At 39.1% G+C, this 12535-nt stretch overlaps 2 protein-coding genes across 4 annotated transcripts; one reads left to right on the top strand and one right to left on the bottom strand.

Annotated features, from left to right (window-relative positions):
• The first annotated feature begins 1684 nt into the window (after positions 1-1684).
• LOC106347818 (rhodanese-like domain-containing protein 7) lies at positions 1685-4439 on the top strand. Its single transcript, XM_013787419.3, has 5 exons — positions 1685-2148; positions 2502-2753; positions 3312-3410; positions 3484-3759; positions 3955-4439. The coding sequence occupies exons 1-5, from the start codon at positions 1756-1758 to the stop codon at positions 4330-4332; spliced, it is 1398 nt and encodes a 465-aa protein (XP_013642873.2). The 5' UTR covers positions 1685-1755; the 3' UTR covers positions 4333-4439.
• Positions 4440-5597: 1158 nt separating this feature from the next.
• On the bottom strand, positions 5598-12524 carry LOC106347815 (E3 ubiquitin-protein ligase SHPRH-like). 3 transcript variants are annotated; one of them, XM_048778665.1, is made up of 18 exons: positions 12394-12524; positions 11387-12133; positions 11101-11301; positions 10883-10944; positions 10313-10793; positions 9743-10202; positions 9265-9657; positions 8719-9189; positions 8466-8614; positions 8121-8337; positions 7829-8035; positions 7640-7756; positions 7306-7548; positions 6994-7192; positions 6710-6903; positions 6478-6629; positions 6192-6411; positions 5598-6116 (listed from the first exon to the last, which is right to left on the bottom strand). In XM_048778665.1, the coding sequence occupies exons 2-18, from the start codon at positions 12121-12123 to the stop codon at positions 5838-5840; spliced, it is 4782 nt and encodes a 1593-aa protein (XP_048634622.1). In that variant the 5' UTR covers positions 12124-12133; positions 12394-12524; the 3' UTR covers positions 5598-5837. The 3 variants fall into 3 exon arrangements, with proteins under 3 accessions (XP_048634622.1, XP_048634623.1, XP_048634624.1); XM_048778666.1 differs by having other exon boundaries at positions 11387-12253; positions 12394-12498; XM_048778667.1 differs by having other exon boundaries at positions 11387-12125; positions 12394-12490.
• Positions 12525-12535: the final 11 nt, after the last annotated feature.

Below are 12535 nucleotides of genomic sequence, written 5' to 3' on the forward strand. Positions count from 1 at the left end.
ATTTTACTGTTTTGTAAAGTAAAAAAAATATACCAATGTCAAAATGAATTAAATTCAGTCCATTACTAATATGTCCGTGAAAAAACAAAAATAATATTAATAAGGAAATATTAAAAATAAAATGAATCCACAATTAGATAGACCCTTAATTTATTTTTTGTTTATGGCCTCCATAACTCTAGGGACGCCCCTAGACATGACTCCCAAAACATATACAAAAGCATGTGGTCGTTTATGCATGTATACTCTAATTGTGCCGACTATAAGAAATTTAAGTTGTCTTTGGGTTTCATGTGTTTAGATTATAATTTTATTGTAATTTAAAATACACGTATATACTCTTTGATTGAAAATTACTAAAAATCAACGAAGTCTTGGGAAAAAAAGAAAGATAATTTATGGCCAAACATTTCGTCAAATTGTCAAAAGTGGCCAAACATTACAACTATGCATGCCGTGCGGCCGTGCCCCCTATAGTTGAATAACATAACTACAAGTCTCATACTGATCATTATATCTATCTAGTTTATTATTCTTTATCTTTCACTAACCATTATATATCGTTCTATCTAATTCTTTTTGAAAAAGGCAGTACAAACTAACCTACTATCACATTATCGGATGTACGAAAAACTTACAACTATGTATGCCGTGTCCCCATACGTTTCCTTAGAAAACTTTAAAACTTATTATTGTAAAACATCTTTTGTAAAACCTTAGATATGTGGTACTATTCTCATGAAAGTTCAAGGAACTTTTTAGTGTCTGCATTGAAGACAAATCGTCTGGAAAATAAAAAGAAGCAGGAAGCTTCTTAGAGCTGATGAAGACATCAATTATAGTGGAAGTCTCTAAGAAAATAATTAGGGGAATTAGAAAAGATGAGTTTCGAGAAGGTAAACAAGGTTCTTACCAAAAAGGTCAGAGATCACGGCACGGGACATGAAGCTTCTTTTCCCTCACACTCAGACAAAAGACATTCACAGAGTCAAATTCCATATTACAAATCATAATATCTATTTTGCATGTCGCTGATGGATAAGATTTTTCAGATAAATTATTCAATGGTAACAGTTTGTCAAATGTCTACATTAAACGGATATCACTAATCCATATTGTAAGCGATTAACAAGAACATATTACATGGTTAACTCTTAACACCACCCATCAATTATAGTATATTTCGTAAAATGATGTTACATAATATTGAATGTCACCACGAGGCGGTAAACTATTGATAAAAAAAACACTTGGGTCAAGATGTTAATCTGTCGAATTCAAATCTTTGTTATGAACTAGATTATCATTTGTTTGGCCAGTCGACATGAAATCATGTTTTAATTTTCAGTTAGAAAATCGAAATTAGATTACTTATCGGTTTCAGTTCTCTAGAAAATTATTTGGACCTCAGCTCAAACACCTCTGATTATCAAAAAATAATAGAAATATCCGTCATAAAATTGATGAAGCATTTTTCACAAAAGTCTATATATCACGGAATTGAAATACTGAAATTTTCTTTTCTTTTAATTTATAAAATTTTAGTTTTGCTATACGAAGTTACTTCCAACTTTTGTTGTTGTATTTTCCCATTTATAACGAAAATGAATAATGCTGACAAAAAAAACTTAAAACTAAAATGAATATACGGCGCAAAACTAAATTCATAAAGGCCAGTTGTTTATATAGCCCACGTGAATCAGTCCACAGTTTTGGTTAAGTCCGGTTTGGTTTAAGCCCACAGAATAAACCTCAATGCTACGTTTCTACTCCCACTGGAGATTTCCGCCGCCCCTCGCCGCCGCGAGAATGCTCTCATCACCACCACCAACACCTCACTCTCAACCTTCAATCTCCAGCGGCGTCTCAAATTCAATCTCAACCACTAAAAACACCAAACCCAACTTACTACCCACTCAATCTCAACCAAAGACTCTCTCTTCCTCTCCTCTAAAATCCACGGTGGCTTGTTCTAGCTCTGGACCTATCCGACAAAACATGACTACTGTCTCTCAATGCTTCTCAACCAAACAAGAACCTGTCGAGTCAGATAAAAGCTCACTCCTTGTCGTTTCATTCTACAAGTTCGCTGATTTTCCTGACCATGCGGATCTCAGAAAGCCCCTCAAGGATCTCTGCGAAGAATTGGTATAAACTTTAAAAAATCGAAACTTTGTTTTACATTTGATTTTTTTTAAAAAATCGAAACTTTGGCTTATATTTGATTGAAAAAAACGAACCTTTAGCTTAAATTTGATTCAAAAATCGAAACTTTGGCTTATATTTGATTAAAAAATCAAAACTTCGGCTTATATTTGATTAAAAATCGAATTTTTGGTTTATATTTGATTGAAAAATCGAAACTTTGGTTTATATTTGATTGAAAAATCGAAACTTTGGTTTGTATTTGATTTAAAAATGGAATCTTTGTGTTTAAATTTGATTGAAAAATTGAAACTTTGTTTTGTATTTGAGGTAGTAAATAGAATATGGATGTTCAGTGTGTTTCAGGTGGGATCATTCTTGCACCAGAAGGTATCAACGGGAGTATCTGTGGGAGCCGTGAATCAGTGGAGAGAGTGTTGGCGTTTATACAGAGTGATGTCCGTTTGAATGGTCTGAGGCAAGTGGAGACGCCTGTGAGTCCTGAACAAGAAGCTATACACCATGGACATAGCAGTAGCTCTCCTCTTGCGGCTGGTGAGGATGCTCCGTTTAGATGGGACCATGTTAGGGTCAAACTCAAGAAAGAGGTACATTCTCGTGTTTTTGAAAGTTTGTAGAGTGTAGGGTTTGTTGATTGTTCAAGATAGCCATGGGTATTCGGCTTTCGGGGTTCCTGTCCGGTTCTTTTGGTTCTGGATAGGGAGGTTTAGGATCTGTTTGGGTATTTAGAAAATTTGCTTTGGTTTTGGTTCAGTTAGCTAGGTTTTCGGTTCGATTCGGGTAACAAAGTCGGGAACTGGCTAATATCCAAAGTAATTTTGGTCTCATTCGGTTTGATTCGGGTAACAAAGTCGGAAACTGGTTAATATCCGAAGTAATTTTGGTCCCATTCGGTTTGATTCGGGTAACAAAGTCGGGCACTGGCTAATATCCGAGGTAACTTTGGTCCCATTCGGTTTGATTCCTGTTTTTTGGTTAATTTAGTTTAAAAATTGGAGTTTTCAGATTAAATATCAGAGTTTTTCGGGTTTTCGGATAAAAATTTGGGATAATTTTAAATATTTAGGATATTGCGGAGTGTTGTTCCAGTTCCTGTTCGTTCCGGTTTAAAGAGTTGTGTTTTCTTTTGTACTGTCTTTGTGTAGATTGTCACGCTTGGAATGCCAAGTGTGTCGCCTATTGAAAGAGTTGGAACATATGTGAGCCCTGAGGAATGGAATGAACTGATCAGTGATCCAGAAACAGTGAGAACTCTTTTTGAATAAAGTTATAGAGAAGATAAGAGTGTTTATGCATATGTTAGAAGATGTGTTTCAGGTAGTGATTGATGTGAGGAACACCTACGAGACTAGGATAGGGAAGTTCAAAGGAGCTGTTGATCCATGCACCACAGCTTTCAGACACTTTCCATCTTGGGTGGAGGATCAGTTTGCATTGAAGCAAGAAGGCAATGAAACACAAGCAAAGGTGGAGAAAAATGAAGAAAACAAAGCTGAGAAACCGAAGGCACTGCCACGGATAGCTATGTACTGCACTGGAGGAATCAGATGTGAGAAAGCTTCAAGCTTTCTTCTTAGCCAAGGCTTCGAAGAGGTAAACTATACACAAATGCAATGTTCAAAAAATCGCTAGGCGGTAACTAGATGCTTTTATACAAGATTATTGAGCGTTTCAGCCGATTTTTCTTTTTTTAAATTGTTTCATTTAGGTCCGATTTGCTGACTAGACTGATTTTTAGAATATTCGTTGAACTTTTGAGATTTAGAGCTTGAACATTTTTGTGATCAGGTGTATCATCTCAAAGGTGGGATACTGAAGTACCTAGAGCAAGTCCCCAAAACAGAGAGTTTGTGGGAAGGAGAATGCTTTGTGTTCGACAAACGCGTGTCAGTGGAACATGGGTTAGCACAAGGAACGCATAAACTCTGCTATGGATGCAAGCAGCCTATAAGTGATGAAGACATGGAAGCTCCAGAGTATGAATCTGGAGTCTCTTGCCCTTACTGTTTCTCTGAGAAGTCTGAAGAGGAGAAGGAAAGAGCAAGAGCAAGGCAGATTCAGTTTGAGGAATGGGGTGTGATTGGTGGTCCGGATAAAGGTCGTAGGCCCGCTGCTAAACCGGATAGTCCAAGAAAGAGCAGTGCCAAGCTTGGTTCTTCAATATAGACTTTTTGTTGTTCTTCTTGTGGTCTACTCCATAATTTATAAAACCATTGTTATCTTTGAGTGGTTTAACGCTAATCATCAAGGAAATGGAATTGTGTTTTAAGTTTTCTGTTGATATTAATTGCCGTTGGAGTCAATTTGAAGAACAACAACATAACAGTACAAACGGCAAGTTGTTCAAGTTGTGTAAAAACGGCACGCTGTGCATGTTCTTACACGTGGAACGGCATGAAGTGTGAGAATCTCTTTTAACGTCGACGACTTACGATGGCGTCTCGTCTAATTGATTATCGTTGAAGGATCGTTGTGGAGATTTGATAGCGAAGGAGAGAGATCGAAGCAGTGATGACAGGAGGAGTGATCAAGCTCGTGAAGCCGAAGATCCAATCTGTGGATATCCAAGCCGCCGCAGGATGGGGTATCGCCGCCGCAGCCGGCGCCATCTGGGTCGTCCAAGTAAGTCAATTTCGATCTCCGCGGTAGATTTTCGAATTGGGTTTCACGAATTAGCTTATGAAATGGAAGAAAGATGATTGATTGATGAACATTTTCAAAGTTTTGCACTTGAATCGATCTCGTTAGACCTTAAAGGCTGTAACTTTATCGGCGCCAATATAAGCTGCGTCGTTGCATTTACATATAATCTCAATTTCATTAAGGTTTTGATTCAGTTTTGTGTTAGTATACTCGAACTGATGATCAAGCTTCTTCATTTCTACAATCTTTTTAGCTTCTCTTGTTATTTGATTCAGTTGGTTACATCATTAGTGATTTAGGATCTGTGATTGGTGTTATGAAGAGATTAGTGCATTGAGAGATTAAGTGACTTTTTCTCTAATGTTTCCTCTTCGTAACTTTGTTTTGTTTTGTATCTGACTTGAATCTTTATCATCACAGCCATTTGATTGGATAAAGAAGACATTCATTGATAAACCAGCACCTGAAGACAAGTGAGTGATCAAGATTCAAGAGAAAATGAGATTTTTTTTCTTCCAGTTTTCAAGTTTGTTATTGCATCATTGCGATGTAGCTGAATAAAATTTTGTTTCTTTTCTGGAAAACGTGTTGTTTTCTCAAATGTTATAACACAAAGAAGCACGTTCCTAATCATCAGGAAATATTATCCATTTTGTTTTTAATCATATGCTGTTACTTCCATATGAAAGTGTATATACAACAGATCAAGAAGACCCTTCCAAATTTAAACCTCATGTTACTCTAATTCATATATCAATTATACACTAGTCGACTCTGGCTGATATATATACATAGATGAAGCTTTCCTAATGCAGCAATGTTTGTTGCAATACAAAAAATCTTGGAAAAAAAAACTCCCATTACCTTGCCTAAGCCTTAATCTAAAAGTTTGAGGTTAAAAGTAATCCATAATGAATGCAGACAACACTAAAGAGAAGAAGCAGTGTATCTTTGGACTACTTCTCTCTACACTATCCTATATATACAGACAACAAGATGCTCCAACAACCACCAAATCTTCTCTGCAATCATGATGATGTTGATGCATCATTACTTTCTTTCATTCTCCTCTCGGCTGCCATAGCTGCAGCGACTGAGGGCGGTAGATCTCTCAGATTCCTCTCTCCATCTTCCTCGTTTTCTTCCGTCTCTTCTGCTGGTGGTGAAGCAAACAGACACTCGAGGTCTCTTAGTGTCAGATTCTGTTGATCTTGATTCTTTGTATTCCTGCTGCTGCTAAATGAGCTTACGTTTATGTCCTTGCTCCTGTTCAGCTTGTAGATGCTGTCTTCCACTGTACCCGTTACCTAGTCCCCACCAAAAAAAAGAGAGAGGTCAAGATCAAAGTGAAGCTGTACAAGAAACAAAGCAGACGCACGAACCAGGAAGCGATGAACTAGAGTAGGCTTATCTTGTCCTATCCGGTGAACACGCCCAACAGCTTGCGCTTCAGCAGCTGGATTCAGAAGCGGCTCCACTAGAACAACATGCTGTGCTTCCAGAAGATTAAGACCATTGGCACCATGTTGCACCAGAAGCAGCAGGACTTGGATCGATTCTTTCTCTGTCCCCTTGAATTTGCTAATTGCCGTCTGTGATTTTCTGCATTCCCATGGAATCAAATGTTATATGTCTATTAAGTAACCTATGCAACAACAACAATTTTACCTTCCTCCTTTCATCCGAATGAAAGTGATGCCGTTGGCAGAGAAGGCATGTTCCAACACATCAAGAACATCGTTCCAGCTGGAGAAAACAAGAACCTTAGCTTCCGGGTCACTTGACTTGATCCATAAGAGTCTTCTAGTAACAGCTTCAATCTAAACCCAAACACAATCTATGAGAAAACGGAGTATACTACTTGTTGGAAGAATCTTTAAAAAGCACAGCGGCTACTAACCTTTGTTCCATATGAACCTTGAACAGATAATGATGCTTCGTTTTCTCTGTGATCTTGACCTGACGAATAACCGTTTTGTCTGTCATCAGCATACGCAATGTTTCCAACATCTGTATGTTGCCTGCATATTGGACACATCACCCACTTTCGCATAGTTTCATGAACCGAACCACGCTCTGTCATGGAGAAAAAGCCTGCGTGGACAGACGCAAGAGAAGACGGTTCAAGAAGATGCATAGAGATAACAACAGTGAGTATATATGTGTGTTGAGTAAGGTGTTTACATTTACAGCAAGTGCTGTGCCCACACTGGAAAACCATCTTCTGATTTCGTAGGGTTTCATGACAAATAGGACATGCATCCTCTCGCTTTACAACGTTTTCTCTTTCCTGTTCAACAGGATCTGAAGCCTTAGCTGTTTCCTCTACTGGTGAGGAGTGATCTTGACTCTCTCCTTGTTTCTGTTTGGTTTCTATCAACCCCTGAAAAAGGATAAAAGATAAACTTTTAAGTAGCAACGAAGACATTAATGACTTCTCTGCATAATATAAATAAGAGGGTAAGGCCAATAACAACAGCAAGGTAAGAGGTTTACCTTCAGATAACGAAGCTTGCCTTTAATACTAAGCAGCGAGGACTGCGCCAAAAATTTATCATTAGTGTTCTGGACACTAGCAGCGTCTAACTCATCAAGGCTCAAAGCATAAATGGCCGTGTCATCTTCAGATTCTCTAAGCTGTAGTCTCATTGTCGCCATCTTAATCTCATCATAGGCACGTAGGAGGTGAGCTTGATCCCTAGCCAAGGCCCTTGCATGTGCATATTCCTTCCTCATCACCTTCATCAGATAAATAAAAAATTACAAATGTCAGACCCGCTTGAAACATGAAAATGAAAGAGAAATTAATTCACCCCTTTCTCCATCTTACCTCAAGAGTTTTTAAATGGTTTTTAGCTGCCAATTTGCTTTCACTGTCTAAATAAGATTTGCAATGGTTTCTTATCACACCAAGAACCACTTCCGTCTCAGATGCAGATTTTGAAACCTATTATCAGAACAGTGAGAGAGCATAAATGTGGGATTAGGACCAAACTGAAGATAGATTCAAGTGACTTACAATAACGGCGTCACTAGCATTTCTTTTGGTGGGTTCTTCGTTATCAACATGAGATGGATTTACATCATTGTTTCTCGATGACAAACCGAAAAAGAAATGGTTACGAGCAGACTTCTTCTTCTGTAGATCTACCATCTCTTCAGCAGATGCATGTTCCATTACTCCTCCACGAGATTTGTTAAGACGGAACAGCCTAGCCTCATATTCCTGGGAAGATTTTTTCAACACATTAACATCAACAAAAAAAAACTTCATAATAAAAGCGAGCGCACACAAACAAAAGAGAGCAAACCTGGAATCGTTCATCTAGCTCGCAATGAATACAAGTAGGGCCATCATCTTTCTTATTACAATACTTGCAATTACCAATACACTCAATATCCTCCAGTCTTGGTTTCTCCATAGTCTGGTCGATCTCTAAAAGCTTATCCATCACTGTTTTTCTAGAGCTTTCCAGCGTATCCATACATGTCTGCAGATGAAGTTTCATCCCATGTATGGTTCTAAAGCTGTAAACAAATATAACGATCACTTGTTATATAATAATCAATCTACTCTTTTAACAGGTCATTTGTTGCACTTGCAGAAACTATGTAGCAACAAGAAGTCATGAAACTTCAAATATTAATGTACTAACCGAGAAGATTCTCTGGAGGAGACATGGATGGCCTCTTCAATCTTCCTAGTCAACTCGCTGGTGAAATCTTTATTTTGTTCAGCAAGCTGGAGGGCATCTAACCACCAAACCGAACGTTGTCTCCCTATGTTTCTCAAAGACTCGGAAACCTTGGAAAGTTTTTCAATTCATTAGCATATGTAGCATTGCAACACAGAGTGCGAGCACAAGGAACTCTTTGGAAAACAGTTTTGAAGCATTTTGTGCAAGTTACCTGATCGTATGATTTTTTGAACTCCTGCTGTGCTGAAGAGAGCTTCGAGTTGAATGCTGATAAATACTTAACTTTCAATGTGTCACAAACTGTATCCAGAGTTTTGCACTCTTCATGATACTCCACATCCTTCTTTAAACCACTTTCTGAAGAAGCATGAGTTGAACTATCAAGCTCATTGATCCTTTGCCTTTTCGCTGCACGATGATGATCGTCATCTTTCACATCTCTTTTGTGGCTTTGAACCAGTGGTAGTATCTCGGCTAGATTGTGAAGGATATGAATATTCAACAATGGATCAAGACGAAAATCTTCAGCGTGCTCTTCAGTTATATTCAATGCTTCCTTGTATAACGATACCGCTTCGGAAAACTCTTGCTTAAGCATGGAAATAGCAGCAATCCCGTTTAAAGCAACGATCAACACTCTAAGAGCTTCTTCTCCTTCGCTCTGAGTCTTTTTCACAAGGACCTAAAGAAAAAAAAAACTTACAATCAGCAAAAAAAAAGTAACAAACCAAAGATTGAAAAAGTAGCAAAAACCCACCATAAGAATCTGTTCCATGGTCATTGGCGTTTGTTGCAACGAAGGTAAACCAGAGTTCCCTACTTGAGGGTGGCAGCAAGCTTGGCGCAGTTTCAAGAGCGAGTTCAAGAGCTTTGCAGCTTCGGCATGAGTGATTAAAGGATTATCAGAAGAACTATGACCTCTTTTGAGAATATCACGTTTCAAAGTTTCTATAACTTCACGGGCGTAACTCCCACAAGTCTCATGCTGCCTGCTATAAAAGTGCTCTTCAATCGCGGAGAATTTGAGCCATGAAACGCATTCCTCTTGAGGTGGAAGCTGCAGCTCATCAGCCACGTGGATTTTTGAAGAACGCCACATGAGTTGTTTGAAAAATTTATGAGTAAACTCCATGGCCTTTGCGTCTCGCCTCTGAACAAAAGCAAGAAGGTTGTTAGACTTAGACATGAAATACCATTTAAAAGATAAGAAAATAAACTATTTGTTCTGCTCAGACCTCATATGGTTCTCTTATGACTTCAGTCCACCATCTTGAAACATCGAAAGGATTTGCTTTAAGGAACCTCAACAGTCCATACAAGTCATCAAGTTTGCGTTGTATAGGAGTTCCGGTGATGCACCAACGGTGTTTAGTGTATAATCTCAAAGCCATCTCTGTTGCAGCAGCTGTATTCCTCTCCACCATCTGGGCCTCATCCAAGCAAATCCTCCACCAGAATATTCTTGTGAGTGGAGTAGGAATCACAGGATACTTTTTCTTGAATCTTAGACAGTGCCGGTCACCATCATGCCTGTCTCCATCATGAGTCAAGTCATCTCTGAGGACATCATAGGTTGTTAAAACAATGTCAGCATTGAGGAGATCAGTGATGATGTCCACCGTAGGTTCTTTGGAGTGTGAGGCATTCCTCACGCCTTCATAGATACATGTCACAAGAGAACCCAAGCGTGTATGGCTACAACATGGGGAGATGAAACAAGCCAAAGAGAACTAACATTAAGAGATTAAAAACAAAACTTCATTTCTGAAAGTAATCATGTTTAAGTGTAGGGAAGAATCTGATACCGTGTAATCTCGGAATGCCATTGCTGTAATATAGGAGATGGACAGACAATAAGAGTGGCACCTGTGGAGATGGGAGAGGCAGTGACTTGAAGAAGCTCAGAGCACATCTGGCAAACATATTCACCTTGTTTGACAACAACTTCAACAGCGTCTTTTTTGCTCTTCTTTTCAGATGCTTTTTCATCAACATCTTGGCAAATAGCCTTCTTTCTTGTCCATTTAGGTGAATAACCTACACAGTCTGCATGCTGCCAAGCATCACACATGTCACACTGTACCCAAACTCCTTTGTATTTGCGGCTTTTACTGACAGCTCCACATTTGCACTCAACACGTTCCCTTTTCACTCTCTTCAAGCCAGTTTTTAAATCATCGGTTACTGGTGACCCATTAGTCACAACAGATGTTTCATCCTCGTCTGGTTTTCGATGAGAGAAGATGCATGCAAGTAGTTCAACTGTTTTCCCCAATCCCATCTCATCTGCAGCATTCACACATTAAGAATGAACCACCACAGAACTTAACAAAAGGTAATACAAGGAGACAAGAAGAAACTGCACGTTGTCTTACCAGCAAGGATACCGCCCGGAATTCGAGGTGAACAATACTCTGGTTCCAATGAGATATTCCCACTAAAAACAACCAAAGCATGACAAATGGAGCAAAAATCAAAACAAGTTCTTCTGTTAACAGTTGAAACTTTACTGAGAGAGGCTTATATACTGTTTGTTGAACATGAAAAGAAGCTAAGAAATTCAAAATGATAAAACAAAAAAAGGGAACCAAACCTGAATGGGTTAAAGAACATTTTTGCAGCAGAGTCAAGAAACCCAATGGAGATTGACAAAGGTGAGATGAATTCTTCTTTGTCTCCCAAAGTTATTGGATCTCCTCTCTCTCGCTGCACCATCCAATGAGCTGCACGTCGTTGGTACGGCCTAAGTTCTGGGAGCAAATCAGTTATATCATCTTCAAGCATCACATCCGTCCTGAATCAAAAACATTATAATAAGTTGGAAAGAACTAACTTCAGACATTTAACACACACATTCAAAAAAAGTAAGCTCTACTCACTTAGATGGCTTTATGGCTTCATAAAAAGCAGCAGCATCAAACCTAGACTGTTCACTAGAGTCCTCCTGAGTTATCGATCTCTCATCCTCCTTCAAGTTTAGTTCCGTCCCATACCTAGCCTCTGATGTCATCACCTCCGGCCTCAACCAAGACATGACATGAATCATACTATTTTTCCACCTCTGCCTTGTGTTCTCAAGAAGAGACTCACACGCATCAAAAGCCTCCTGAAGCAACTCAACTCTAACTCTAGGAGACAACAACCCCTCATTACCACCAGGGACAACCCTCAAAGTCAAAAACTTTATACTCGCCAAATGAGCAAGACCACAAACACCTTCGCCTGGACCATCAAAACCCCCAGACCAAACCACTGACCCATCAACCAGCTCCAAGGTTACATCACTAGGACTCAACACAGGCCAGTAACCGAGCTTGATCCGATCAACAAAGTTAGTCACATTGCACAGACGAAACCGTGACGAACAATCAACACCAGAACCACCTTCTATTAAAGTTAAATTAGTGAGAACAACTTCAGCTATATCAAAGTGTTGTCTCTCCTGCTTCTCCTCACTCGAAGAACATAAGTTCACATAATACGGCTTATCGATATCTTCAACACTCTCCTTCTTCTTCTTCCTCCGGCGAGAACCCTCTGCCTCCTCGCCGGAGACTTGCTTTTCATCGTTCAATCCCAATGAACGCTGCGGCTTGGGTTGCTTTCTCCTACCCATCACTACAAAACTAACATAGAATCCAAAAAGGTATCAACTTTATACAATTCAAAAAGATATCAACTTTCTACAATTCAATCCCAACGAACACTGCGGCTTGGGTTGCTTTCTCCTACCCATTACTACAAAACTAACATAGAGCCCGGAATCAAATCCAGAAACACAGAAAGGTATCAACTTTATACAATTCAAGATCACTTCTTATCTAATGAATCATTCTGTTATGTAACACATTAGCTCAAGATGAAAACAGAGGACATAGTTACGAACCTGTGGAGTGAGAGAGAGGATTCGAGTAAAGTAAAGAACTTTGAATCGTGGAGGAGGGTTAACAGACCGCCGCACGGTGTCTCTCTTTCACGGTTTAAAACGAGTTCCCGGTTTATCTGCGCTTCGATGTAATAACCCTTAC

This window comes from Brassica napus, chromosome A4, assembly GCF_020379485.1.
Source record: "Brassica napus cultivar Da-Ae chromosome A4, Da-Ae, whole genome shotgun sequence".
Classification (NCBI taxonomy): Eukaryota; Viridiplantae; Streptophyta; class Magnoliopsida; order Brassicales; family Brassicaceae; genus Brassica; species Brassica napus.